General features: G+C 63.1%; 1 protein-coding gene across 1 annotated transcript; it reads right to left on the reverse strand.

Annotated features, from left to right (window-relative positions):
• Positions 1-459: 459 nt before the first annotated feature.
• Positions 460-27856, reverse strand: Aspg (asparaginase). Its single transcript, XM_076847901.2, has 16 exons — positions 27775-27856; positions 21466-21574; positions 20701-20812; positions 19163-19288; positions 17425-17508; positions 16413-16539; positions 13405-13517; positions 12276-12458; positions 11996-12109; positions 11353-11475; positions 9889-9984; positions 9453-9616; positions 7505-7591; positions 5980-6079; positions 5640-5691; positions 460-848 (listed from the first exon to the last, which is right to left on the reverse strand). Exons 1-16 carry the CDS (start codon positions 27854-27856, stop codon positions 460-462), a joined length of 2061 nt encoding a protein of 686 aa, XP_076704016.2.

Below are 27856 nucleotides of genomic sequence, written 5' to 3' on the forward strand. Positions count from 1 at the left end.
CCAGCAGGCCAGGCAGCCCCAGACAAACAGGGCTTCCCTGAGCTTCACATTAGCACACACCCCCCCAATATCCACCCCTCCTCACATCAGAGGAGCCTGAGACCCCAATAGGGACACTCTGGTCCAAAGGTGGCAAGCCACCAACTCTGCAACCAGGCTGCGGGTCTGTCACCACATGTGGTTTCCAAACTTCCTCCGCGTCCAATTGTGGTCCTTCCTTAATTCCACCAGCACTCACTGGACTCCCGCCCCGCCCTGCGGACCACAGGCCCTGGGGAAGTGAGAGGGCTTAGGACGGGCAGACTTCCCAGCTCTCTCCAGCACGCAGGAGGGTGCGGCTGCCACTGCCCCAGTCACCAGCCCTTAGGACGCCCAGGGCAAGGAGCGCTCCTTAACCCCGCGAGACCTACTGCCAGGTTTCCGCTGGGAATTCGGCTGAGTTTCGACAAGGGTGGGGCCCTAGGCGAAGGAGGGTGGCGATGGCGTCTCCTGGTCGGCAACTTGCCAGGAGCGTGGGCGACCCAGACCGCTCCGACCCCAGCAGTTCCCAGAGCTTGGGGAGGCCCCGCCCGGCCACCTCCCTGCTGCTCTCGGATGTCGGGCTGCTTGAGCGTCCAGGGTCCTCCAGGGTCCCCCATTGCCAGCCATCTGCCCCAGGTCCACAGCTGGGGTTGCCAGAGCCCCGGGACTGCCGGGCGCAGCGCGCGGGGTTCCCCTGGCTGGGATGGCGCGGCCAGGTGCCTGGGCTCCGGTCGGGCGGTCCCCGGCACGCCCCTGACTCTGACCTTGACTGAGAGCAGCGCTTGGGACGCCTGGAGGTTGCGGTCGCGCTGCCAGGCGCGGCGGGTCTAGTGGTCCTAAACATTTCACAATTGCGCTACAGAACTGTTGAACTGTTAAGAACCACTGAACCCGGCGCGCGAGTCCGCTGCACCCTCGGCTCGACGCCCTGAGGAGAGAGAAACCCCGCTGCCCTGGGGACCGCCGGCGTCGTCCGGGAATTCCAGGGTGCCCAGCTCCTGCCCCCGGGTCGCCTCTCGCTGTACACCCCGCTGCCCGGCTGCAGTCCGCGTCTCCACGCCGTCGCGGACGCCCGGGGCACCCCAGACGCACCGACCCAGCCCGCCTGCACCACGCCTCATCCGCGAGTCCCCGCCGACCCCAGCGTCCCCTAGTCCCGCAGGCCCCGCTTGGCTCGGCGGCTGCGCTCCGTGCGGCAGCGGCCAGCGCGGCGGCGGCTTTTATGCGGCGCGGCCGCCCTCCCCGGCGCCGGAATGCGCCCGCGCCGCGCTGGCCTGACCGGTTTTTCCAGGCGGGGCGGCTCTGGGGCCTGCGGGTCGCGCGGCGGGTCGCGCGGCAGGTCCACGGCCCGGGACCTGCTTGGCGCGCCCGCGCGGGGGTGGCCCTGACTCACCCGCCGCGCCGCCCCGCCCGGCGCCCCCGCCTCAGCGCCCAGCCTGGGCGCACCTGGCCTGGGGCTGGCCGGGGGGCGGGGGGGACATGCTCGCCGCGTCGCCCCGACCCGGGCGCCAGGCTCACTGAGGGGTCCACACTGGCCGTTGGTGGCTGGGGTGGGCGAGGACCGAGCCTGACCGGGTCTGCACTCTCGGCGGGCGGGCACCGGGACTGGACACGCCCACCCCGCGCCGCTCACTTCAAAGCCAGCCTGGGGTGGGGGGAAAGAGAAAGTGAAACCGGCGCGGGCGGAGGAGGGCAGGTTTCTGGCTGCGGGACACTCGCCTCCTAGGGGGAGGGGAAGGGGCAGCCCCAACACCACCTCAGCGGGCGCCCCAGCCCGCCTTTCCCGGTACCACCCCTCCACGCGCAGCGGGAGCCGGCACCGGGCCCTCGAAGCGAGAGCCCAGCGTGCTGCGGCAACCTGGAGGCGCTCTGCGCCCTGCGGACTGGAGGTGCTGGAGCCCAGGGGGAGCTCCCAAGAACGCTGAACAGAGCAGGGACTGGAGCCATGGGGAGGGCTCAAGCTCCTGCCCCCGGTCTGGAGCCCCTGGTGGGCAGCAGAGGTGGTCATGATTCTTTCAAATGCCGGGAACTGCTCAGGGTTACCCCAGGGGAGACCCACGTTCTCTGCTCAGGAGCCACAGCCGTGAAGCTGCGAGGGAGTCCCTGGGCAGTTTCGCCTATGCGGGGCGTGGAGTCTAACTATTGCAAAACGCCCTGGAGAGTGAACAGTGAGGTTTTATTTTATTCATTTTGCAGTTGGGAAAACTGAGATTCAGAGAAGAGCAGTAACTTCTCTGATTCGCCAGCTCCCATTGTAGAGAAGGGGCTGTGTCCTCCGCTGCTTGGTCTGTGGGGCTGAATGGGACTGGGGTCAGAGGACTGACATGGGGGCGGATAGTGGCCTATGACCAAGAAGAGGAGTTGAGGAAATGCCGCTCCCAGCTGCCTGTGCAGGAAGAGCCCACCTCCTCTCCCTCAGTGCGGAGCCCTACAGAGCCCCGTGGGGGGCAGGGGTGGGCTGTCCCCGCTCAGCTGGGGTGAGTCCATTGTGGTGAGGTGACAAGTACAAGGCCCTGTGATTCCCTTGTAGCAGGAAATACCACAAATCTGGCTCTTCATGGGTCGCTGGGGTGGGGTAGTAGGTAGAAGATACTGGGAAAACAGACTGTGCGTTCGGTGAAAGGGAGATGTTCCCCAGAGATAACTCTGGGACCCAGAGGTTCTGGACGGGCTGTGGGAGCAGAAGCCTCTCCAGAGGAGATTACCAGGTGTGAGTAACTCGGCCCTCAGGGGCCTGGCCCTGGGCTCAGCCACCTCCCACACAGCAGCAGAGCTGAGCGGGGCCTTGCCCACATCTGACTGATCTCACACCTGTCCAGAGAGGAGCTGGGGCTAGGACAGGCCGATTCAGCCCAGCTCTGCCAGGTGCCCGGGCAGGGGCCCTGGGTGCAGGACTGCAGAGCTCTGTGACTCGGTCTCTTCATCTGTAAAAAGTCAAGTGACTCAGTGCCCTCCTCAGGGGCCCAGAAGGGAAAAGGAGCCAACACACAGCAGAACGTGAGCACTCCAAAGTGGCCATCTGCCCGGCCCTTCCCAGTGCTCCCTGAGGGTCTAGGGCCCAGCAACGTGCTCCTGGAGCCCAGGCGTGGCCCACCCTTCTAAGCGAGTCCCTGGAACACACCCATAGGGCCGGGCTGGCCTCTCCCCCGGGACCCCCAGGAGATTTCTAGACAACTACCTACAACCTCCCACAGTTCTCCAGATGCTCGCCCCATCCAGGGGCTGCGGGTCAAGCTGTGTCCCCACAGTGCGCAAGGGCCCAAGAATGCAGTTTGGCCTCCTCCGGGCCTTGTGGGGAGTCCTGCTTCCCTGCCCGGCTGTCGAAGCCCCCTCCACCCTGTTGCCCTGAGAGTCTCTGTGGAACCCTGTCTGACCCATTTGGGGAGATGCCAGCTCAGCAGGGCTGTCCATGGACACCAGGGTTAGTGGGCGTTTCCTCACCAGCGGTTGCTCATCCCTGGCCCCAGTGGGCGTTCCACTCTGGCAGGCTGGCACCTGCTCTGGGAGGGTCCTGCCATGTGGGGTAACGTGAGCCACCTGTGGCTTTCACAATCTGGCGCTCTGCAGGCCCGAGAGAAGTGCTGAGTGTGTGTGGCCTAGAGCGATGGGCCTCCTGGCCCCCCAGGAGCATGGTGGTCATGATTCATTCAAATGCAGGGAACTGCTCAGGGTTACCCCTGGCGCTCAGGAGCCACAGCTTGGACCCAGGTGCAAGAAGGCTGCCGTGTGGGCATCAGGGTGGCTCAGCCATGTGACCCCCAGGCTGGGCTCGCCCCCCCCTCGCTCCACAAGGCATTTGTCTGACTGTCCTTCCATGAACCTCCACCCCCCACAGGTCCCAGCCCACCAGTGGCCACAGGGCTCCCGGCTCTAAAGCTCAGGGGCATCCCTGTGCCCCGACCTCTTCGTAGGACAGGGGCACACCACAAGGGGCCAGAAGGCTTGGCTTCCTCTCCGGAAGTGGCCCCGCTCCCGGCACGGCTGGTCTGTGGCTGGACCCAGGCCCAGCTCAAGCCAGGCTCCCAGGCCGCTGCCTGCTGGGAGGGGCAGGGAGGGCCTGTGTGGTCTACTGTGCCCGCCTGGGTGAGGGATGGGGTGCAGGTGCCCATGGCAGGGCAGCCCCTGCCCAGAGAGTGTGGCTTTCCGAGGCTGGTGGGCAGCCACATGTCCCATCGGGGACCTGGTGGAGGGTGAGATCAGGTGTTTGGACCCCAGGAAGTTCTTGGTCCAAATGTCACGTTGTCCAGCAGGGACAGAGCCTACCCCAGGCCCAGCGCCCAGCGTGAATCACATACAGCCCCTGACCTTCCTTGCTGGGCATGAGAAGCTGCCCCTGGCCTGGGTACCTCTCTACCTCATGCCCACGCGGATTCCCACCTGTCTTTCCATCTGCTGGCCCTGGGCTAGGGGCTATGGGGCAAAGGTGTGACCCTGAGGGCTGGCCCTTGGCACCTAGGTGGGCCTGGCAGGGCTGCTCCGCCCACACCTTGGGCTCCTCAGCCTGGCTGAAGGCCCGATTGGCACTGCGGCTGGCAGCTACCTTGCTCCTCACCCAGACACTGGGCCTGGCCTTGCACAACCAGCCACATGAGCACGGCAGGCCCCGGGGGCTTCTAGCCCACACCCTGTTGAGCCCTGATGGGTGGGGGTGTGGGGGGGGGGGACTGAACAGACTCAGGTGGGGCAGAGGCATGTGGAGGAGGGAACGGTCTGCACAGGTGCAGGGAGGCTGGGAAGACGGAGGCCCGGCCTCCCCTGTGCCACCTGCAGGGTCAGCAGCCTCACGGTGATTGGCTGCGCACCCCCTGCCTCCAGGGTGCAGACATCGCACTCTGCCCCAGAGCCTAGGCCCAACCACACACAGATCCACAGCTGCAGCCAAGACAGACCCATTGAGCTGGGCTTTGGGGACCTGAGGAAGCAACTGCCCCCACAGCACTTTATTGCCATTCTGCCTAACAGAGGCCTTTAGGCTTTGTCATGGAAAGAGATGGGGAAACAGAGGTGGCAGTAAAGGCTTCATCCCAGTCAGAGTGGGCAGGTGTGTGCCTGAAGTCTGTCCAGAAGGTCACAGTAGGCAGGAATGGCTGATGGTTTATGCAGCAAGATAGCTTCAGGTTAGACCCCAGGCAGAACTTCCTGAAAGTATGAGGTCTCCTGAGAACATGTGGAGGCACAGGTAGTATATAAGCCTTGTCTGTGGGGCCCAGCCTTCCCTGGGGGGTAGCAGGACCCTAGCCAGCCTTGAAACTCTCTAGGAGTACCCCTTGATGGAGTGGGGATGGGGTGTCAGCTGGGACCTTGGCCTGAGAGACAGTGGGGAGCACCCAGTCTCGTGAGTCTCCAGGCCAGGATGGGCAGCAGGGTGTGTGGCTGGCGGTCTGGAGCTGAGGCCTTCAGAGCTCCTGCAGGCTGGGTGGACAGAATGCCGGGCAGGGGTGGGCCTGGGTGCCACTCTCCATGGCGGAAGGGGACTGCGGACCCCGACTTGGCCGCCTCAGCCCCTGGACCCTGTCTGCAGCCTGCTCTGAGAAGCACTCCGGAGCCACAGGTGGAGGGAGCTGAGTGGGGGACACCGGGGGGACTTACTGGACCCCGGGCCTGGGCACCAGCCCCACCCTCCAGGCTCTGCAGGAGGGCGGTCACCTCCGGGTTGCCAGCTGCTTCCACCTGTGGGGGAGCATGGGGAGGGGCTGCTCAGGACCCCACCACACCTGAGAGCCCACCAAGCAGGACGCCCTGGCCTCCCTGGACCCCAGAGTCCTCCCTGCTCTTTCCTCAGCTCTGGGCCTGAGAGAGGCCTGGGGTGGGAGGGCTCGGCCCCCACGGGCCCTTCACAGAGGACCCAGGACCGCCAGAGCCGGCATTCCTGCTCCTGGGAGCAGCAGAGGTGGGACATCAGGGTGGCCTTCCTGGAGGTGGCGCCTCCAGAGAGGCCACGGGAGGCGGGGCACTCACAATGTGCAGGGCACTGCGCCCATCGTAGCCGGGCTGCCCCAGGTCAGCCCCTGCCTGCCACCACACCTGCAGGCCTTCGCTGTCTGCCCTGGAGGCGAGCCTGGGGGCGGAGGGGAAGCGTCAGGGCGGCTGGGCACCCAGCCATCAGCCCACCCCTCCGGCAGCCCTGGGCACTTTAATAAAGCCAGCCCCAAACAGCTGACCCAGCAGCGCCCGGCCCTGGGGCAGAGTCGTGGGGGCCGCGCGGCCTGGAGTCTGGTTTCGCCCAGTGGGTGTGACTGACTCAGGTCAAGGGCTCTCAGGGCACACACACAGCACACACGTGGGCACGCACACGCCCCGCCGGCGAGCGCCCTGCCAGTTCCACATTTCACAATAGCCCTGGTGGCTCGGTGGCTGGAGGAGGGAGACGCAGGAGGGGCCTGGGGGGTGGTCCTGGGCCCCACCTGCTGCCTGGGGGTCCTGGAGGGAAGGGGTGGGGCCCACCTGCCCTGGAGAAAGCTGGGGACACCTTGTACCTCACCAGTGTCCCCCGCCCTGGAGGCCAGTGTGGGGCAAGCCCAGTCCATCTGCCCAGGTGAGCAGGTGGGTGGGCGGAGGCCTTCCTGAGGACCCAGGGACTCCACTCCTGACCAGGGAGCAGCAGCAGCAGGCCCCGCAGTGGCACTGGGCAGTTTGGGTGCGAATCTCGCTGGACGGTCCCACTGGCCCTTCTTGGAGCTGTGCCCACGCCTCCCACACAGGCCTCCCAGGAGAGGCGTCTGCTCCCTTGAGTGGGCCCCTGGCAGGCCAGGCTGGGCCCCCAGCCCCTCCGGCCACGCCGCTCAGAGGATGGTCCCCCAGCTCCCCATCTGTCCCTGGAGCCAGTGTGGCCTGCCCAAGCCACTCAAAGCCAAGACTGGCTCTAGTCCTCCCAGGGCCCAACCCCCAGCCCCTGTCCCCTGAGAAGGGCAGGCGGTTGGGGGGGGGGGTATCAGGGAACAGACTGAAAACTTCAGGGGGCCCAAGGCTGGGGCCTGTGGGTCTGGCCACCCAGCCCCACATTGAGCACTGGGGACACTGGAGCCCAGAGAGACCTTGCTGGGGCCAAGATATGAGGGATGGAGGGCCCAGATCCTCGGGTCCTCACCCGGCCTCCTGTTGGCCTGAAGTCCACAGTATCACCCACCCTCTGGGCCTGGGGCTCCCGATGCGCAGGGACTCAGACCCTGCACCCCACCCCTCCCACCCTGTGCTCCGATCAGGACGTCTCCTGCCTGTCTTCCCGTTCCTGCCGCACCCCTCCTGATCCCTCGGGCACACGCACATTCACTGGACTGTCCTCCCAGCTGGGAGAGACCCCGTGATGTGCTCCAGTTCAGACACCTCTGCCCATCAGCCAGGCTGGTGCCCACGGGCTGGGGCACAGGTTCGCCCTCCTCAGCCCCCACACCTGGGCCCACCAGTCCCTCCCAGCAGGCCTGGCTTCCCCTCCCGGAGCCCTGCGCCTACTCCCCAAAACCTCGCGAGCTCCAGCCGCTCTCACCTGCACAGCTCCGTCCCTGCGTCCTCCAGCTCCTGGGGAGATAGGCAGGCCCCAGCGGCCCGCAGCAACCCAGTGACGCCCCGGTGCCTGCCATGAGAGTGAGTGTGCTGGCCGTGGCCCGGGCCAGGCCCCGTGCCCCCCAGCCCGCTCCTCGACACCAGCAGCACCTCCAGGGCTGTGCACAGGGGCCAGGGCGAGCCCCTGGGACCTTGGGCCTTGGCCAGCAAGGAACGCTGCCCTGACCATTGGCCTGGGCTCGTGTGATGCCTGAGGACCCACCTCCCCCGTCTCTCCTGGACACCTTCCTAGGACATCTGGGGTCTACAGGGCCTGGTCAGCATCCACCAAGTCAGAGGTCCAGACAGCCCTGGCTGAGCAGCACCTCCGTGCAGACCAAGCCCCCAGGAGGCTCCACTGTCCTGCGGGGTCTGCCCTGGAGGCTGGGCTCCCACCCTGAGCCAGCCAGCCCACTGCACCCTGACGTGTCTCACACGTAGAAGGTGACCTGACTGCCCTGGCCAGGCCTGGGGCTGGCTCTGGGGAAACTGAGTCACTTGTGCCCCACATCTGCCCCTGGATGCAGGCCCTGCAGACCAGAGGGAATGGGACAGTGGCTGGAGCCCGAAGCCGACTTCTCCAGTGGCAGCTCAGGGAGCTAAGCTGTGGGCAGGGACAGGTTCCCACGGGCCACAAGAGGGGCCCAGCAAGGCCCAAGGCTGCAGCAAAGCACAAGGGGTGCCAATTGCGAACTGTGCCCCTGGGAGTACACTCTAAATCACTCAGCCGCCCAAGTCTTCGGGAACCTTGGAGGAGTGTGGGGCGTGCAGGACTGGGCGGAGGTCTTGGGGGAGCAGTGCAGAGTGTTGTGACAGCCAGGCGGGACCGAGTGAGCTCATCTCATCGCCACGCCACCCACCCACGCCCGAGGTTCATCTAGCCCAGATCACCGGAGCGTGGTGCAGAGGTCACTGTCCACCTCCAAGGCCTGTTCTGGGAAAAGAGTTGGACCCCATTGGCCCTTCACAGGGGTGACATGCCCCACTAGGGGCTCTTGGCAGGGCAGGGCCTGGGACTGGCCACCACAGTCTGGTGACCCTGGCCTCAGACACCTGCCTCCTCCTGAGGTAGGTGAACCCGCCCCCAGTCCCCCTGGGCTGCAGGCCACAGGCCCCATGAGAGAAACCCCCAGGGAGGCAGGTCTGCAGGGTGCAGGTGGGCACAGACAAGCTGTCAGGCAGGTCTGTCCAACCGTGTGAGTAAGCCAAGTCGCCTCTGCTGGGAGCCACGGCGGGCGGGGTCCTGCCAGCGGCAGCCTCACATGGGCTCTCAGAACACATCAGCCCTGCACCAGTGGTGCTCCACGCTGTGGGCACAGACACCAGCGTGGCCTCATGGTATGGCCGGAGGACCCCTGCCCTCGGGCGTATCTCCCCTCCCTCCTCTCCATTTGTGGTTGGGTCTTGAGACCACCACATGCCCACTCCTGGCATCTCTCAGGGTCAGGCCTGGACTACTGGGACCAAGGGCAAAACTGAGAGGTGGGCACAAGGTAGGCAGAACCTGGCAGAGCTTGTCCCCACACTCTGGGGGCTTTCCATTCCTGCAGTGAGGACAGGGGTTGTCTCCTGCACCTGCAGGCTGAACCTCCCAAGCACCAGGCTGAGGCAGCCCTACATCACTCTCCTCTTGCCCTGACCACCTGGAGAGCACCTGTGAGTCCCCTTGTGCAGCCAGTGGTGTCCCCTTTTCTAGGCAGCGTCAGCCTTCCTGGGTGTGCTGGCTCAGCTGGGAGCTTGCCTCTGCCACAAAGCCCTCCGGGATGGTCCTGCCAAGCCTGGCCTCCCTCTGGCCCTGGTCACACCCCACACAGCCCTTGCTCACACCAAAGAGGTGTCCTCATCCGGCGCCATTCCCCCGTGCCCACCGCAGTGCCCAGAACCCCAGGTACCTGCCCCTCACAGCCAGCAGCAGTGGGCTGAGGCCATCCTGGTCCCGGGCGTTCACGTCCACTCCTTTCTGCAGCAGCACGGCAACCACGCCGGCATGGCCCCTCTGGGCTGCCACACGCAACAGGGTCTGACCAATAGGGTCTTCCAGGCTCAGGCCACTGCCCTGGGTGACACAAGGACACATGACCCCCAAAAGAGGGCCAGGGAGCAGGCAGAGCACAGAGGGGGAAGGGCAGCTCTGGGCACCAGCACAGGTGGTCAGCAAGGCCACTGTGCCTGCCCCTGCGCCACCACCAGGTCCCACTGCTGGCCGCCAGGTGGGCAGGCAGGGTTCAGTGAGTCAGGTGAGGCCAAGCAAAGTCATTTTGCCGCAGGGGCCAGCCCCTGCCCACAGGCCCAGGTGGCAGCTGTTGGTCCAGGGCAGAAGCAGCTCACCAGTTCCTCAAGAGCTTGCAGGGCCTCTAGGTCCCCAGAGTGAGCTGCAGCAAGGGCCAGGCTGGGCACCAGAGCATCCCGCAGAGCTTCAGCCTCCTGGGAGAGGACGGAGTCACCTGAGCCTCATGCCTTATTCTGGGGTCTGAACACAGGTGGAGCTGGTGTCCCCAGTGCTGTGTGAGCCTGCCTCCCCCATGCAGTGTGCAATAGGTCCCACCCCACAGGGGAAAGAACTGGAATGGCCACACTGAAGGCCCTGGGCTCCCATCTCACTATTGGACACAGAGGCCACCTGGCCCCCACTTCCTGGGAACAAAGTCAGGAGGAAGCCACCACCAGCCTCCTTTCTTGCCCGATGTGTGACTGGGGCCTGCCACCAAGGCATGCATCCTCGTCTGTCCCCACTGCTGTCAGGGACAGAATCATGAGACATCTCAGGAGAGAGCTGAAGTATGCGGGCCCCTCCTGGAAGAGGACCCTGTTCCCACATTGCACATTCCTGGAAGGGCCCCCTCCTCCAAGGGCTCCCAGCTGTATCCCGTCTGTGGGACACAGAAGACCCAGCCCCAGAGGTGCCGCCTCGCCCAGTGCCCACGGCCCGGCCTGATCACAAAGCACTTAAGGCCCCCGCACAGCCACCCTAATAACAGGCCACACAGCCCAGGCCTTTTCATCTGACCACAGCTCGCCCACAGCAAAGCCACGGGAGGTTGGGAGGTCGACTGCACCTGCATGGGTGGGGTCCAAGCCACTGTGCCTGGCCCTGAGCTGCACCCACTGCTGGCAGGCCAGCAGACCCCAGCCCCAAAGTCAGGCTGGCAGGGTTAGGGAGGTCCAGCCTGAGCCCCCGGGAAGGTGGCAGCAGCGAACCCCAGCAGGCTCACCAGGGCAGCTCTGCCCAGGGAAAGGAGCCCCTCCGGCCGAGGCAGCCCAGGGAAGCAGCGCTCTGCTCTGCCGGGCTCCCACACCAGGCCTGGTGCTTGGCCCAGAGGCCAGGGGGGCAGGTGGACGTGTTGGGGCAGGGTCCCCAGCTGACCTCCCCTTCCGGGGTCTAACACCCAGGCTAAAAAGGGGGAGGGGAGCTGGAGGTTGGAACGCGTCTCCAGGTAGAGGTGAGAGACCCCAGCAGGCACCTACCCTTCTGCCCCCAGGACAGGCAGCCCATCACCCCACTCAGGTGCTCCCAGCTCCCAGGTAGCCCCAGCCCTGAGACCCAGTGCTGATGTTCCCTGGCCATGTGTCTGCATGTCTGCGAGCTGGGAGGTCCCTTCCTGAATTCTGCTCCATGGACCCCTATAAATCCTGCCCACTATGAGCCCACAGACCCCTGGGCCTTGAACCCCGGCTTGAGCCGGCTCCTGGGCTGGAGAGCAGCTGTAGTGGCTGGTGTCTGGCAGGTCCGGGGTAGGGGGTATCCCAGGGTGTCTCGAGCCCCCTGCTGCTGCCACCTGCACCAGGCAGTACCTGGCTGATGCTCAGACGGAGAAGCCAGGACACCGCGCGGCTCAGGGTGCTGCCCTGAAGTGAGGACCAGCACTCATCCACTGCAGGCAGCGTCATCTCCCCCCGAAGGTCCTGGGCTAGCAGCTGCAAGAGGACCCAGGCCAGGGGCTCAACAGGGTGGGACCAAGGCGCTCAACCAGCCTCGCAGGGCCTGAGGGGAACCGCCCGAAACTCCCCCACCCTGCTCCACCAGGGGCTTGAGCGTGATTCTAGGGTCCCCACACAGGCCAGTCCCACAGCCCAGGGCCTTCTAAGGATCAATAAGGGCTAAAGCCCAAGGACGGGGGTCATCTGTGTGCAAGCCCCACTTGGGAAGGACAGGCGTGGGAGAGGATGTCCGGGGACAGCTGGGACGGCTTCATCCTGAGCTGGCATCCGAGACCCCCGAGTAGTTGGAGGAAGGGATGCCTGGGCCGGGGCTGGACAGGCTGTGCAGAGTTCCAGAGCTGGCCCTTCCCTTCCACAGGGACCCCCACATCCCTGCCCTACCAAACCATGCACATGTCCACCCAGTCAGACCCCGATCTTCTGGAGTCCCCTGGCCCACCCTCAGGAGCCGTGTGTGTCCTCAAGCCTGTGCCCAAAGCTCAAAGGACACACACACCTTCTTCTTGTCATCCAGGCTCAGCCCTGGTTGGCCCAGCACATAGGACAGCTTGGCCAGGGCAGCCTCAGACGTCATGTCGAAGCCGGAGATGACGCCGGCTCCTGCTAAAGCCTGCAAAGAAGGGGCACAAGGGCCAGAAGGCGGCTTACCTCGGCCCCTGCCCTACGGCTTCCGTGCTCCTTCCCAGAACCTCCCCAACATGGGGGTGGTCAGGGCCCAGCCTGCGATGCCCCCAGGCTCACCCCTCCTCCTCTAACCCTCACTTTCCCACCCCTACCGTGCCAGAGGCATAGTCTGAGGTCACAGTCCCCTGAAGACAGTGGGTACAGTTGACAATGACCAGGCCGCGCTCAGCTGCCGCCTGCAGCTCTTGTAGCAGGTCCGGCTTGGTGGGCCCATTTCCTGAACCGAAGGTCTCCATGACCACACCCTTCAGAGGAGGCTGCAGAAAGGCCCGAACCTAGAGGCAGCAGGGCAGGGGTGCATGGTGAGGGTCTTTGCTTTCTGCTCCAGCAGGGGGGACCCACCAAGGCTTGTCCCAGGCCCCTGCACCATGCCCAGGGTGGTATTGCTATGAGCAGGCCTGTGTGGTAGCCCTGGGGAAATCTGGGAGGGCTGTCCCTGCCATGTTTCCCAAAGGGAAAACACGTCCACAGTATGTGGGGGCTGGAAGGGCAGGACTGGACACTGTGGGAACATGCTGGGAGGGGGCAGACCTCCACCAGGAGGCCCGGGCACTCGGGAGCTGGTCCTGGAGGACAGCATGCTGCGCTAATACACACTCAAGGCTCCCTGGGACCCGCCCACATCCCACTGGCTGGAAAGCTCCACAAAAGCCATGGAGCACAGGGCAGGGCCCCCATCAGCAGCTTAGAAAACAGGACAGGGAGGCACTGTGGCCACCACAAGGACAGCCGGTAGCTGAGAGGCCAGCAGCTGAAGCAGACAAAAGACCACCAAAAAGAAGTGACAGGAAGGAGCAGGGAGTTCTGGGGCTACCCACAGTCAGCCTCAGAGGGGCTCTGTGTCCCTGGGCATCCTCCAATATCCACAGGCAAGACCACAAATAAGGTGAGCAGGTCCCCAAGCCTGAGCTGAGACAGCAGGGAGGATCCACAGCGTGGTGCCCTTGTGTGTCAGACTCCAGCCCAGGAAGGCCGCCTCCAAGCTGATGGTCAAAGGACGTCCCCAGGGTTAGCTCATTGCTCATGCCTGGGCCTGAGAAGGGCCAGGGCAACAGGAAGCAGGGCAAAGCAAGGGGGCCACACTGCAGTGCCTCAGTTCCAAGTGGGGTCTGCACCAGCCAGCACGGGCACTAGGGAGCCAGGGGGCAGAGAGCACCCTGGGCATCAAGTGAGACCCCTGGGGGCGTGGGAGCCAGGGGGCACTGGGGCCACAGCCCCTACCAGAGAGGCAGGAATGCCGGGGAAGAGGCGCAGCAGGCCCACGTCTCGATCCATGTGGCTGCACACCACCAGCCGGTCCTTGCTGCTGGCCTTCCGCACCAGCTCCCTGTTGACTGTGAAGACAGAGGGCTGAGGGGGCAGGCAGGGTGACCTCTCTAGTGTCCTCTGAGCTTAGGCCCCCCTGCCCCACCTCCCCTCCAGGCCCACCCTCCAGTCCTGGGCTGGCCCTGGTGAGCCAGGGGAGCTGGTGCTCTCCACCCAGAGAGAAGGACTGATGATGGCAACAGTGGTAACCCAGGTGACACGGGTGACCGGGCTGGAGTGGAAACATGGCAGGGAGCCCTAGCTGAGCCTCACAGGCAGCAGTGGTATCTGTGGGGGGGGGAGGCGACGGCACCCAGGCAGGACCCACATGGCACACAGCTGAGGCAGTGTCCTCTGGGCAGAAGCTGCCCTTGGTACCCACCTGCTGTGCTCACTGCCTACCCCACCAACCAGTGAATGACCCCTCCTCCTCGGGGAAGGAGCCTCTGTCTCTTTGCCCCCAAATCCTAGAGGTGTGGTGTGTGCCTGTCACTCCCACCCCTCGCCCAGGGAGGGCGACGTGGAACCCCAGGCCTGCGGAAAGTGGGGGGCAGGAACTCAGGGTCAGCACGCCTTGAATCCCCCTGGGGTCAGCCTGTCCACAAGTCTGAAGGCCACCTCTCTGCCAGGCCCCCAGCAATGACTGCCAGCAGAGGTCTGGAGCCCGTGGCTCATGTGGCTCCAGCCAGCAGAGTGGGACACTGGGGACTCCCCTATGCTAAAGGGTGCCAGGAACAGGCTCAGGGAGGGAAGAGCCTTGGCTGAGAAGCAAGGAGTCAGCCGCAGGGTGCCAGGACCCCAGGCTCAGCCCCCCGCCTCCCTGTACCTCACTGGGGTGGGAGCCCCTGTGCCTCCTGCCATTTTTTCCAGTGTTATTCACATATGATCATGAACAGAACATTCTGGACTTGAACATGGAGGTGGGGCGAGGGGAGGGCAGTGAGTTTTCCACCACCCCCCCCCACCCGTGGCAGAGGCCATGGGCCCCTCCATGCCCACCATGGTAGGAGACATTCTTCGCCTTAGGATTGTGTGTCTGCTGAGCAGGTGGAGAGGGGGCTGCTGCCTCCCAGAGCGTAAGTGAAGAGTCCAGGGAGTCCTGGCATGGGGTACACAGCAGGGTAGGCCCTGGCCCTGCTCCTCCTCCTCCCCAGGGGCCCAGCAGCCACACCCCGGGCACTTGCTGAAGTTTCCCAACGCTGGGTGTCAGAACCGGCCCAGCAGCCTGACATCAGCCAGGGCAGGCAGTGCCGTTTCCCACCCCTGGCACATGCGGGAGCAGTGGAAGGTGGGCAGGGGCCTGGGGCTGGGGCGGGAGGTGGCCTCAGCTCTGTGCTGGGGTTGCTGCGGCTGGGCTGGGACTGAGACCCCTGAGTCCCGTGGGGGGCAGAGGCCCTGAATCCAGAGTGAAGGCCCCTCTGCCCACAGAGAAGCTCCAGTCCTGGGCCCTGGAGATATGACTCCACCAGGTGGAGAGTGACCTGCAGGGCAGCACCCACACCTTCACCCGCTCCTCCTTCCCAGCTGCAGGGGCTGGTGCCACCACCCAGCTCCTGTGCTGCCACCTCCAGGCAGCCTTCTGGACTGCTCCGACCCTGGGGAGCATGGACCCCTGCCCAGGCCCGGGAGTCCTGGGTGAGCAGGACACGTGTTAGACACCGACAAACTCCTGGCGCTGTGCTCTCTGGAAGGTGCCGGGATGGCGGCAGGGGAGTGGGTGGGGTCAGAGCTCCCAAATGGTCAACAGGGCCCAGGGCTGAGGCCCCAGAACTCCTGCCATATCTCTGGGGAACACTGGGTGGTCAAGGTCCTGGCTGCCCCCAGCCCACCCCTCTCTCAGGGGGCAACTGCTCCTTCCTAAAGTGGGGTTTGGGGGTCAGCACCTGCTATACCAGGAGGTCCCCCAGAACAGCTCTCTCCAGGGCCCAGAAACACCCTGTGCCCAACCCACAGGCTGGCAGTGGCCCAGGCAGAAGCACAGCGTGGGCAAGGGACACTGCCACCCTCCAAGAGGGCTGGGACACTAACAGTCACGTAGTCAAACAGGAACAGCTGCTTTGCTTCTAGACAGGCAGCCCCGCCTGGGGAACCCAGCCCTGGGCAAGGTACCAAGACCCCAGTGTTCCCAAAAGGAAGGCCAGCTCTGCTGGACAGGTCCAGAAGAGATCTCTCTAGGACAGACCCCTGAGGTAGGACCCCATAGATAGTAGGGTGGGGACACAGACCCCAGGGCCTGGGACCACACCAGCCCTGGAGGGGCAAGAGCCAGGGAGAGGCAGGAGAAGGTGGCCCCACGTCCAGGAAGGTGGAGACCCCTTAGGAGACTAGACCTCTCAGGTGGAAAGACGGTGATCCTGAAGTGACTTCCCCTTGGGCCATTACAGTGACCCTGAGTCTCCAGCATGGCCTGACCAGAGTGCCAGCCTGACACCCAGGACAAGGAGAGGCTGGTGGGGCCTCCCCTGGGGAAGCCCAGGACCAGCTTAGAACATCTGTTGGGTCCATAAGGACAGCCCGTGGGCCCAGAGGACAGAGGACTCCCTAGAACTCCTGGGGACCAGACATACCACAGGGGCCCAAGTCTCGAGGAGGGCTGAGCTGTGCGGCAGAGCCATAGACAGCCACCAGAGAAACTCCTGAGTTTGTGGCCACATGGGCAGGTAGATCCCCAACCTCTCGAGCCCCCGGCTCCTAACATGTGGTGGTCTGTTGAGGCCTCCCACCTCCTAGGCACGTGGCCCCATGGCCCACCCTCTCCAAGCAGCCCTCTGGCTTTTCCGTAGCTCAGGGCAAAACCAAGCACTGTGCCCTCTGCCAGTTCAGGGAGCCCTCGCCAAAGCCCGGCATAGCCTCCCCACAGCAGCCCACACAACCCCCGTCCAGGGAGCGCTGCGGCCAGAGGCCCTGCCCCCGGATCTGCTCACTTGTGATGTCCACACCCACCGTAGCTAGTGGGGGCAGGTTGGGGGAGCAGAAGGCTGCAAACCTCCGATTGTCCACCTTCGTTGCCCGATTGCCCCGAAACAGTTGATTCTGGAAGAACAGGCATACCTGCAGGACAGAGAGGCAGCAGCTCGGAGCTGGGGGACTGTCTCCTCCCAGCGCTCCCCACCACACTGCCATCCGCAGGGATGCTCAGACCTGAGGGCCAGCAGAGACCTGCCCAGGAGCAACCTCGGCGGATGGCTGCTCCCCTCAGGCCCCTTCCTGCCCCACCAACTACCCATGGGAAACAGCAAGCCTGCAGGGCCGGGAAGCATGCGCAGAGGGTGAGCAGGGGCTCCAGCCGGCTTCTCCCCCAGGAACTCAGCCCACAGGGGCACGGGGCACAGGGACTCCAGAGACCCCTTCCAGGGCACACAGGGAGCTGCCCCACCTCTGAGCCGCTCAAGAGTTGTCCCCAAGGAGGGGCTGGACCAGAGTGGGCAGAAAGATGGGCCTGGAGATGCTACACTGTGGAAAGGCCCTACCTCTAACCCCACCTGCCCGGGGAACCGCTCAACAAAGGCAGCTCCTCATCCTGGCCCCAGAGGGACAGGGAAGCCTGCAGTCCTAACACTGTGGGACGGGAGAGGTGGCCACCTGGGAAAAGGACGGACTCCCGAGCTATGCGGGAAGCCCTCTGTGTTCATGGGAACCCACACACATATCTGCAGCACAAGAATGAATGCTTGTGACAAAGACTGGAAGCACACATGCCAGAATGATGACACTAATGTCTCCGAATAGTGACGCTGGGTGATGGTCTCCTCCAAGGCTCATGACTGTGTTTCTTGGAACATGAGGTAAACCTTTAGAAACCTACCCGGCCCCTGGCCTGCAGGTGCCATGAGCGCCGCACCACAAGCCCCACTCTGGCTCCTCAGAGCTCCAGGGCTGCGTCACCCACTGTCCCACCTTTGACCTAGGCAACCCCACACCAGGCCAGGCAGGTACCTCTGGGATGATGTACTGGCCAGCCATGAGCAGGGCCCCCAGTAGGTTCTCCCGGCCATCGTTCCACAGTGCATGGATGGGCACCTGGGGAGAGCCACAGGTTGGGGCTGAGTTCCAGGAAGCACAGGGGCCACCTGGCCCCCCTCCCCAGTCAAAGTCCTCCAGCCTAGGGGAAGGAGAAGAGTGGGCAGGTGTGGGCTGGGGGCAGGGACCTCTGGAGAGGAGCAGCCCATTCCATGTCCACCAGTAGTGGTTCCTGCTACAGTGCCAGCCCAAGCCCAGGCCTTGCTCCACATAGGTCAGATGCCCAGGGGGTAGGGGACACTACAGCTCCTTGCTACAATAGGAGCCATGGGTGGGAAGGAGCCAAGGGTGGTGCCCTGGCACAGTCCAGCTCATCCTTGAGCTTCCAGTGTCTACTGTGGACAGCTCCTGGGGGACTCTGAGCAGTGCCCAGCTCCTCACCACTCCTAACCAGTAGGTGGGCAGGACTGTTTTGGGGTGTGCAGAGGCCAAGGTCTGCTGGGGTGTGGTCATCTGGGAGTGGTCAGCACAGGGCCTTTGGAGGGAGAGACCACTGGCCCAGGGGATGAAGCTCTTGGTCCTCCGGAGCTCTGCCCCTCACAGGGTGTATGGCTGTGGGTGAGCCCTGCCCAGAACCTCAGTTTCCCCTCCAGTGCTCCAGGGACATAGATGCCTCACGACAGGCTGGTGTGAGCCGGAAGAAGATGCTGGGTGCTCCTGGGGCGGCAGTGCTCTCCAACCCTCCACACCCCGAGAGCTGCATGTCATTCACCCCCCTGGTCTAGGGAGCAGCTAGGCAGTTGGCCCAAGTCCCGTCTGCCTAACAGGGATCCAAGCTAGGGACATGTTGTGGAAAGGAGCCAGACAAGAGCAGAAGATGTCCAGCAGCCAGCAGGTGTGCTCAGTGGCCTGGGGCCTTCCACACAGGGCACCACTACCCCAGAAAGCCTCCGCATAGCCAGGGAGACCAAGCTGGAGGATGGCGGAGTCACCTCAATGGCACCTGGCAGCCCTGGCAAGAGGGTCTCCCTAGAGCTTCATCAGGTTCTGCTGACGGGGACATGGGGACTGGCTCCCAAGCCCAGGCCTCAGCCTCCCAACAGGGACGGATGCTGAGGGGCTTGGCTAGGATTGGCCCCACTGTGGCTCCCTCTTATGAAGCCATCTAAAGGCAACAGGGACCCCCAAGTCAGTGTCTAGCAGGCCCCAATGGAGGTGCAGACCTCCTCTGTTCCCTGACCTCAAATATAACCATTTTCCAGAACATTCCATCAGCCTTGCCTTTGGCGGGGGTGTGCTAGCTTAGGGTAACAGAGGAGGGGGCACCATATGTTGGGTCCATGGTAGCAAGAAGGAAGAGAAGAGCAAAGGCTGGGAGTGGCCTGTCCTTGGAGTGGCCACCATGCTGAGTGGACAGCAGACTTGAAGCCCATTAGCAAAAAGAGAAAAGACTTCATTGAGGGCAGAGCTGTTGGGGGTGGACTCTGGGTGCTCCTGAGGCCTCACAGCTGGACAAAATCACCAGCAGGCCATGGACCTCCAGCCACAGGGACTGCTGAGATGGGCCCCCGGAGATGGAGCAGGAATAAATGGGCCATGAACGGGGCACACAGGAGCAGTCCAGGGAGCTGAGCAAGAATGCTGGGTCCCAGCGGGGCCTTGCTCTGTGGCCTCAGGAGGCCTGGGCACAGCAGGACCTCAGGCCCTAGGTTACCTGGGCACCAGTGAGGATGACGGGCTTCTGCAGGTTCTCCAGCATGAAGGAGAGCACAGAGGCAGCAAAGGCCATGGTGTCAGTGCCGTGGATGACCACGAAGCCATGGTACTGGTCATAGTGTCTCTGTGGGGGGAGCAAGCTCAGGGCAGGTCCAGGCCTTCCCCTGTCAGCCCTGCTCCTGGGAACAGGTGCTCAGGTCAGGGCGGCAGCCTGTCCCCTTCAACCTGGGAAAGAAAGGAAAGGGCCCAGAAGGCAGGAAGACCTCAGGGAGACACCAGATGACCATCCCCTGCAGGCCCAGAGGGCCTTTCTGGAAGGCCAGCCCTGGCCTGAGCCCTGGCTTGTGGCTTGCCTCAGAGCATGGGAGAATGTGGGTCCTAGGGAGCCCTGGACTTTCCCTAGACTCCAGTTAGCATCTCCCCAGGCAGGGCTACCTCAGAACTGGGCTCCCTAATCCTGAGTGCTGGCTGAGGGCCCGCTGCCTCCAGTGCCACAGTGGACCTTGCTGCTTAGAGAGAGTCAGCAGGAGCACAAACAGCCAACACAAGGCCCACCCGTCCCTGGGAGCCAGCAGGGTTGGGAGGAGCGGACCAGTTAGGCAGGCAGGAGGCTGGTGGGCAAACGTCCAGGGAGGGCCTTCTAGGCTTAGCAAAGGACAGAAGCCCTCCCAAGCACACTGGCCACTCAGCAGGAGCAAACTGGCCACGAGGGGATGCCCTGCAGAGGGCAACTGCCCAGGCTGCGGCTGCCAGGGGCACAGCTCTGGCCACACAGGGCCCTCCTGGCCCACTAAACAGGAAACCAGGCCAGCCTAGGGATTGCAGAGCAGCTGGGAGTGGGGCGGGTGCCCTCTGCTGGCCAGGCCAGGCTACAGGACAAGGAGGCCTTCCTGAGGCTGTGGGGTGCAGAACCTGGAAGGAACACAGGGCACCATCTGGACCTCAGCCCAAATCAGGCCTGTCCCCAAGGGTGCTGCAGCCACAAACAAGGGACACGGTCTGGACCTCAACAACCTAGACCAGACGTGCCCACTGGCAGCCACTTTCCTGGAATGGGACAGACCCAGGGCCACATACTATACTGAACAGCTCGCAATTGGTGGGGGTCAGGGGCCTATTGTGCTTCAGATAGAAGGAAAGAAGCGTGTGACCCAAGTGACCCCACACAGGGGACCATGGGCTTCTTACGGGAGGCAGGTGAAAATAGGGACTGGTGGGATGGCAAGACCCCAACCCAGGGAGCCCAGGACGTCTTTGTGCCAGGAACTGAGGCTGCGATGATGGGGAAGAACAGACCTGGGTTGTGACAGTGTGGGGTTGTTCTGGCCTCAACTCCCTCGCCCAGAACATGGACATGGCCTCCATTGCAGTGGAGTGTTCTGTGAGAACCTGTCCCACTCTGGGGGCTGCCATTCCCGGGTACCGCCCGTCTCAGGCTGGGCCTGCCTACTCCACCATACAGCCCCTGTCCTCACCTGCCCAGAGTGCTCCTGCAGGTGGGCTCCGCCCACCCCCAGCCCCGTTGGCACTCCCTACCTCTATGGTCTGGGCGATCTGAACCCACTCGGTGATGGTCATGTCACTGGAGTCGAAGAGGGGCTGGCACTCCAGCACCGTGTAGATGATCCTCTGGTCCGGGCCGGCAGGGCTGCAGGAAGCAGAACTCCAGCTCCCACTCTGCCCCTCTGGATCCTGACCTGCTCTGCTCTCCTCTGGCCTGGCGCTGGCCCCTGCACCCAGCGACATCTGTCCGCGGGCTCTGCATATTGCTAAGATCCCAGCGACCAGAGTACAGGGTGCAACCTTCCTTCCATCTGGAGTCCCCAGAGGAGGCAAGGATGTGGCCCAGGACAGGATGCCCCCAGCAGGATCACCTTCCCATACCAGCTCGGAGAGGCAGGCTGGGATCAGCCCACCAGCAGCCAGAGTCCATGCTGGGAGAGTCACGCTCAGGGAGACCAGCCCCCCAGGGCTCCAGGCAGTCAGACTGCAGCCAGGAATAGAAGGACTGCCACGCCCGGGAGGGAGAAGTCACTGGGCCAGCCATGAGACAGGGGTGCCCCATGCTTAGTAACCCAGTGGGCTGAGCAGGCACCAGGAGCAGGCTGGGGGAAGGTGGCTCCGTGAGCCCAGGGCCCAGGCTCTCCTGGAAGGCAGCCCGGGCAATTGTGAAGCCCGCAAAGCAAGACCAAAGACGCCTCCTGCAAATGGCAGGTCACTGCCGGGGAAACCAGAGCCTGCTCCCTGGCCCCAGCAAGGCACAGGGCCGCCCTCCCTGTCCCCCGGAGGACCCATACTCACGGCAGCACCAGCGTGTCGTTGGGGAGGCTGCAGACCTGGGCGTGCTCCTGGTCATGGAACATGGGCAGCGCCTTCAAGATGGTGGCTAGGCCTCCCCCTGGGACAAGCACTGCAGTGGAGGCCAGGCAGAGTGGGGTCAGGGCTGGCGTTGCAAACAGCCCTCAGCCCACACCCTCCCCTCCTGAGTGCCAGGCCCTGGGCAGGATCAGAGGGCAGGGCCAGGGTTGGCCCAGGAGGCCAGGAGGACCCGGACATAGCTGCCACTAGAAACCTTGGGAGCATGGCAGCTGGCAGCTGGAGCCAATGCTGATTCCTTCTTTGGAACCCAGCCCCAGGGCCTCTGCTGCCACTCTGCCCAGTTCCTATCTCTGCTCATACTCCACTGAAAATGTATCCACTGACCCCACTGAGCTAGGCCCTCTCCCAAGGCAGCCATGTGTGCCCACCCAGGTCCACCCCACCTCCACGAATACCCAGGATGCTTTGCTGGTACTGCCTCAAAGCCCTGCCCCAGCCCCACTTCTCACCCAGCAGGTTCTCTGAGGCCAGCCCAGAGTATCACCTCCAGGAAGCCCTCCTCAATGCCAGGTAGTGTGCCCTTCCCACAGGCTGCCTTGATGGTCCTCATGCTCCCTCAGGGCATGCACTGTGTGACTCCTCAGGCTCCAGCTTCCAGCCTAGTCCCTGCCCCGTCCAGTGAATGGGAGAGCCTGGCACACAGCAGGTGCCCAACAGGTAGGCCCCACCAGCAGCCGTCCCTGCCAGCAGCTTCTGCCTCTCAGAAATGTGCACCTAAGGTGGCACTGTGCAGAAACGGCATCATGTCCTACAAGGTCACAGGTATGTTTTCTGAAAACAAAGGCTCCTGGCCAGTGCCCCGAGCTGCTAGCCCTGTGTCCTTGGGCAAGTGAGCTAGCCTCTCTGGGCATGTTCACTCCTTATCACAGTCTGTGAGCCTCCCATGTGCCTGGGCACTGGGACACATTGGCAAGGACAACAGGGTCCTCCAGAGAAGCCTCCTTGACTGCGATGTGAGGTCAGGAGGAATCGTGTTCCTGGGCATCACCTGGTCCCTGCTCTCACCCTCAGGTGGCTGGACAATTCCCTGTTGCTAATCACACATTGCCACAAACAGGGTGCCTTAAACAGCCTCCATATTATCTCCCAGCTCTGGGGTGAGAAGCCGGGCAGGCTCAGGCATCAGCAGGGCTGTGCTCCCTGTTGGAAGCTCTGGGGAAGACACTCAGGGACCTGGTGGAACTCCATCCCATGTGAGGGACCGCAGAAGTGCTGCATCCCTGGGGCTCATTCGCAGCGCACTCCCCGCCGTGGCCCTGCGCTCCGTCTCCAAAGCCAGGCCTCTCTTTGGCCTCATCCCCCTGGCTGCCTCCTCCTTGGCCAAGGGAGGAATCCTCTGGCAAGGGCTGATGGGAACTGGCAGGCCCCCCAGACAGCCCCACTGCACCCCATCACAGAGTCAGGACCTTGATCACACCTGCTGTCCTTCTGCCATGGGAAGGTCCCCGCTCACAGGTGGGGGGTGAGAATGTGATTCAGTCACATGGGACCTTGTGGGGGGACAAGGAGAAGGAGGAGCCCCCATCTCTAGCCCCTGGAATGGACAACAACAGGCCTGGGGTCAGTTGGCCCTGGCCTTCCTTCCATGTCCCACGCCCTGACCCTCCACTGCCTTCACAGAGTGCTATTGGTCATTCATTTGCAGGGAGTGCTGCTGGCACCCATGGGGCACACAAGGAGAATGACTGGCACCCCAGCGTCCCCTTAAGCCACTCACAATCCCACTGGCCTCACAGAGTAGAAGCCTTGCCAAGGTGTCAGGGTCGGGTGCCAGCCTCAGTGCCCCCTCCTCCGATCGCTGTGACACAGAGTGCCCAGCCTTTCACCCAGCTAGACCTGGCCCTCTCTCCCCATATATAGCTCTGGCCACAGACACATGTCCCCTCCTCCCCCAGCAGCACCTCCTCTTCCAGGCCCAGCGCTGCCAGCCTGTCACAAATGAGCAATGGACTCAACCGATCCACAGCGCCCCAGCTGGTAGCCAGGAGCCTGGCAGGCTTTGGAACTGGCTCCTCATCTGCCCCACCACAGCTTTCTCAGTCCATTCGCATCTCCTGCCAAACCCCTGGCCCTAGCCCGGCCCTTCCCCGGCTCCCAGGCCCGTAGGCCTGTGGGGTGTGTGGCGCCATCTTTCCCACTGGAGTGGAGCACTGGGGTGGCTCCTCGCCCACTCGCTCTCCTGGCCTGGCCGGCAGCCCTGCAAGCCCCAGGCAAACCAGCCGAGGTGTGGCTGCTTGCGAAATGTCACGTGAACAAGCCTAGCAAACAGATGTGGAAACCACGGGCCGTGAGTTCATCAGCCCTGCTGACGTCCGGAGACACCTCAGGTGTGACCAGAATGTGGCCTGCCGCCACATTCAAGGGACACTCTGGCCACCAGCACTGGGGCTCAGTGTCCCTGTCCATGTGTGGTGGGGTTGAAAATGAATCCTATGAATGTCCTAATCCCAGGGCCTATGGATGTCATCTTCTGTGACAAAGTCTGCAGGTTCCATTATGTCAAGGATCTGGAGAGATGATCCTGGATATTTCAGGTGGACCCTAAATGCCACTTCAGGCGTCCTCATAAGAGGGAGGCAGAGGAGGACCAGACCTACATGGAGCAGGCTGTGTGCTGGTGGGGAGACGGGAACACAGGAGGGATGTGGCCCCCAGCAGAGGACCCCACAGCCACCAGATGGTGGGGAGGCCGGAAGCTCCTCCCTGGAGCCTCAGGAAGAAGCACAGCCCGGCTGGAGCCTCAGCCCGGCCTCCGGAAACAACTCAGTCTCTCCCTCCAGAGCAGAGGCAGTGGACTCAGGGGCTTTTAGCCACTTGGCTTGTGGTAACTCGTCACAGCACGCACAGGAACTAAGGCATCCCCTCTGACGTCTGGAGACACCCCAGGTGTGACCAGGATGTGGCCAGCTCCTGTCATGGCACCATCCCGTGGTCCCATGGGGTGCACCATGATGACATCCACAGAGGGGAAGGTGAAGCAGAGGACACCTGGCGTGGGTTGGCGGGAAATGCTCATAAACAGCAAGGCACCTCTGTCCACAGCGGGGCTCCTTCAGCAGGAGGAGGCACACACAGGCCTTGGTGTCCCACTCAGAGGGCACGTGGGTATCACAGGACAAAGGGAAGACTTACAGCATTTCTCTCCAGGCAAATTCTGCAAATGCGCTCTTATGCTCTGAGAGCCAGAACAGGCTGCCAGGAAGCACCGTGGAAAGTTGCCTGGAAGGCAGGCCTGGGGCTTACTGGGCCACGCTCGTCTCTGCAGTCCAGGAAATCCCTTCTGATCTGTAAGTCGCTGATTTCCTTACCACTCTAAGTCAGTATCGCTCTCACCCCCAACTTGGTCTTCATAAATCTCATTGCTCTTCTTGCTGAGGGTCTCCCAAGAGTGTCAGGCCTGGGCAGCCTGGGCCCTGCCCCTGCTGGCCCTTCCTATATGGCAGGCATGTGACTGACCTCACCAGAATCTCTGGGCTCCTTCCCCACATGTTCAAGTGGGGATGGGGTTTGCTCCCAGGGCAGTGGGCCTGCTCAACCACTCAAATGTGAACTGGAACACACGCAGCCACCAATGGGAGGGAGGTCCAGGCTGTGGCTACAGATGTCATGCTATGGTGACCATGAAGCCGTGGGCATTGCCCCAAGGCTCAGCTGCGGCCAAAGGTGGCCACAGGGCAGGATGCCACTTATAGGGATGCAGCCTTGGACCACTGTTCCCTGGAGCTTGGCTGTCCCCCTGTGTCCACAAGGAGCCAGCTACCAAGTGCAGCAGGTAAAAGGTGCCACAGCTGGACATGGGAGCCTCTGGGTTCCCCTGTGGCCTCTGATGCAGGCTGGGCCGAGGCTAGGGTTACTGGACTATAAAGCCTCTTGGCTAAACTATGAACAGAACTAGATACAGGGTGAGTGCTGTACCATCACCTCTGCCCTCCCAGAACTCTGACAGGGCTGGGGAGTGTGCTCTGCCCTGCAGGACATTGTGTACACCAGGCGCAGAAGCTGTTACAACAGCGACAACCCAAACAGCTTGGTTGTGGCCATGCCCCCACTCCCACCCATGCCCTTCGTGGGAGGCCAGGGCCCAGGTCAGCAGGGCTGAGCAAGTTAATCATTGGTGCTTGTGGGGCCACGACTCCAGGGCAGGCAGGCTGGCAGCTACCAGTTCAACCCCTTCCTTGCGGATCAGAAAAGGCTGGGGCTTGCCTGAGGCCTTCTGCCTAGAGCCCCTCCAACTGTCCCCACCTCCCTGGCCTTGTGAGTGCTACCTCGTTCCTGGAAGCCTTTCCACTTCATACACATTTTTAGGCAAAAAAGCCAAGGTGCCCAGTCATATCTGTATGACTCTGAGGCCCAGAGTCCAGGGCCTGGCTGCAGCGCCCTCTAGGGGTCACCAGGGGCCAGACCTCACTCTCTTCCTCCTCCTCTGGGGCGAAGCTCCCTAAAGCCTTTCTGAAGGAGAGTCACAGCAGCAGACCCTGGGGCTGCCAGAAAGGGGGGGGGGTCCTTTCTGGAAGTGGCTGGTGTGGGGACCAGAGCCCTTACCGCAGTCAGAACTTCCCTGCCACCTGCCTGCATCTTACCAGGGCTCCAGTACCTGGTTCAGGCAGGATGAGCCACTGCTCTGAGCTTGCCGGGTGGGGTAGGCCCCCCAGGAAGGGGTTTAGAGCATGGGTATGTGTCTGCTGGTCCCCCTTTATCACCAGGCCTTGAGGACCCCAGGGCCCAGAGCTCCTGGGAATCTTAACTGACTTTTACCTGCCCCAAAAATCAACACCTGCTATACCCCATCTTTCGGGCTTCAAAGTCTGGTTCACCTCCAGAAGTGTGGCTTCATACCGCCTGCAGAAATGGAGCCTGCTCCTGGGAACAAGCCCATGAGGCTGCCAGATGGGCACAGGGAAGAGGGCACAGTGTTCCTTCAGGACTGTGCCTCAGCTTGAACCATAGAATAACCATGTGTTGAGCTCCAGAGAACTGGAACTGGCACGTGTGAAGCCTGGAGAGGCAGCACCAAGGCAGTGGACAGTCCACAGGGCCAGCCCTGCTGCCTCCTCTCTGCTCCAGCCCCTCACACTGCAGCTCCTGGCCTGGCTTGTTCACACCCTGGCCCAGGGGCTACTCCTCCCGCAGCCCTGGTGCCCTCAGAGGGGCCCTCTCCAGCAGCCCCAATACAACTCGACCTGCGGCCCACTGGCAGAACCCAGCCCTCCTGGGCCAACCTCCCATATGTGTGTCATGACTTTTTTTTTTTTTTTTTTTTTTTGGTACCGGGGATTGAACTCAGGGGCACTTAACTGCTAAGGCACAATTCCAGCTCTTTTTAATATTTTATTTAGAGACAGGGTCTCACTGAGTTACTTAGGGTCTTGCTAAGTTGCTGAAGCTGGCTTTGAACTCACAATCCTCCTGCCTCAGCCTCCTGAGCCACTGGGATTACAAGTGGACATCACCACACCCAGCTGAGTGTGTCATGACTTTTAATGTCAGCCTTGCTCTTAGTACGAGTAGTGATCCCTGTCACTCCTTGTCCCTCATGGCATCTGCCAACCTGTGAAACATGTCCCTGGTGCCTGAGTCCCTGGGGGATAAGCTCAACTCAGGTCTGTGTCCTGGGGCCTGACACAGGAGGGGCCTTCAGGGATGTCCATGTATTCTGCAGGGACAGAAGACTGAGAAGCAGCCCTTGGAGCCACTGGCAGAGGGACAGTGGCTTCTGAGTACCCACTCCAGTGGAAAGGGGTAACCAGGAGAGCGCTGAGTGCCCAACAGGCAGTATCAAGGTCTCATAGAGAAAGGTACTGAGTGCCAGGTGTGTGGGCTGCACCTGAGCTGCGGGCATCAGAGTGGACCCTTTTCCAGGTAGGGGCCTGGATTTGGCCCTGGGGGGCCGGTGATGAGGGAAGGCTGGAGCTGGGGAGGCAACAGAGGCTCCTTGGGGAGAGTCAAGCAGGGGGCAGGCCCTGGTGCTCTGAGGCTGCAGGGTGGTCCCAGCTCTGGGAGAAACACGCTGTGCCCCAGCTAGGGGTGGCAGCGAGGTCCTGCGGAATTTCCCTCTCTTTTCTCTCCTGGTGGCGGGCCCTGGGCCTCCCGGGGCCTCTTGGGGCTGGAGCCCGACCCCTACGCACGCATGCGGCACAGCTGAGCCCTCCACCCACGACTTCTGCCAGGACCCCTGGGAACCCGAGGTTCCCAGTCCAGGCTCAGGACTCAGGGCGCCGGGCCGCGACTCACCTCCTTGCTTGCTCCGCATGCCGATGGTGCCGCCGGTGTAGACGGCCAGCACCCGCCGCTCTGGCCCCGCCGCGCGCGCCAT

This window comes from Callospermophilus lateralis, chromosome 3 (assembly GCF_048772815.1).
Source record: "Callospermophilus lateralis isolate mCalLat2 chromosome 3, mCalLat2.hap1, whole genome shotgun sequence".
Classification (NCBI taxonomy): domain Eukaryota; kingdom Metazoa; phylum Chordata; class Mammalia; order Rodentia; family Sciuridae; genus Callospermophilus; species Callospermophilus lateralis.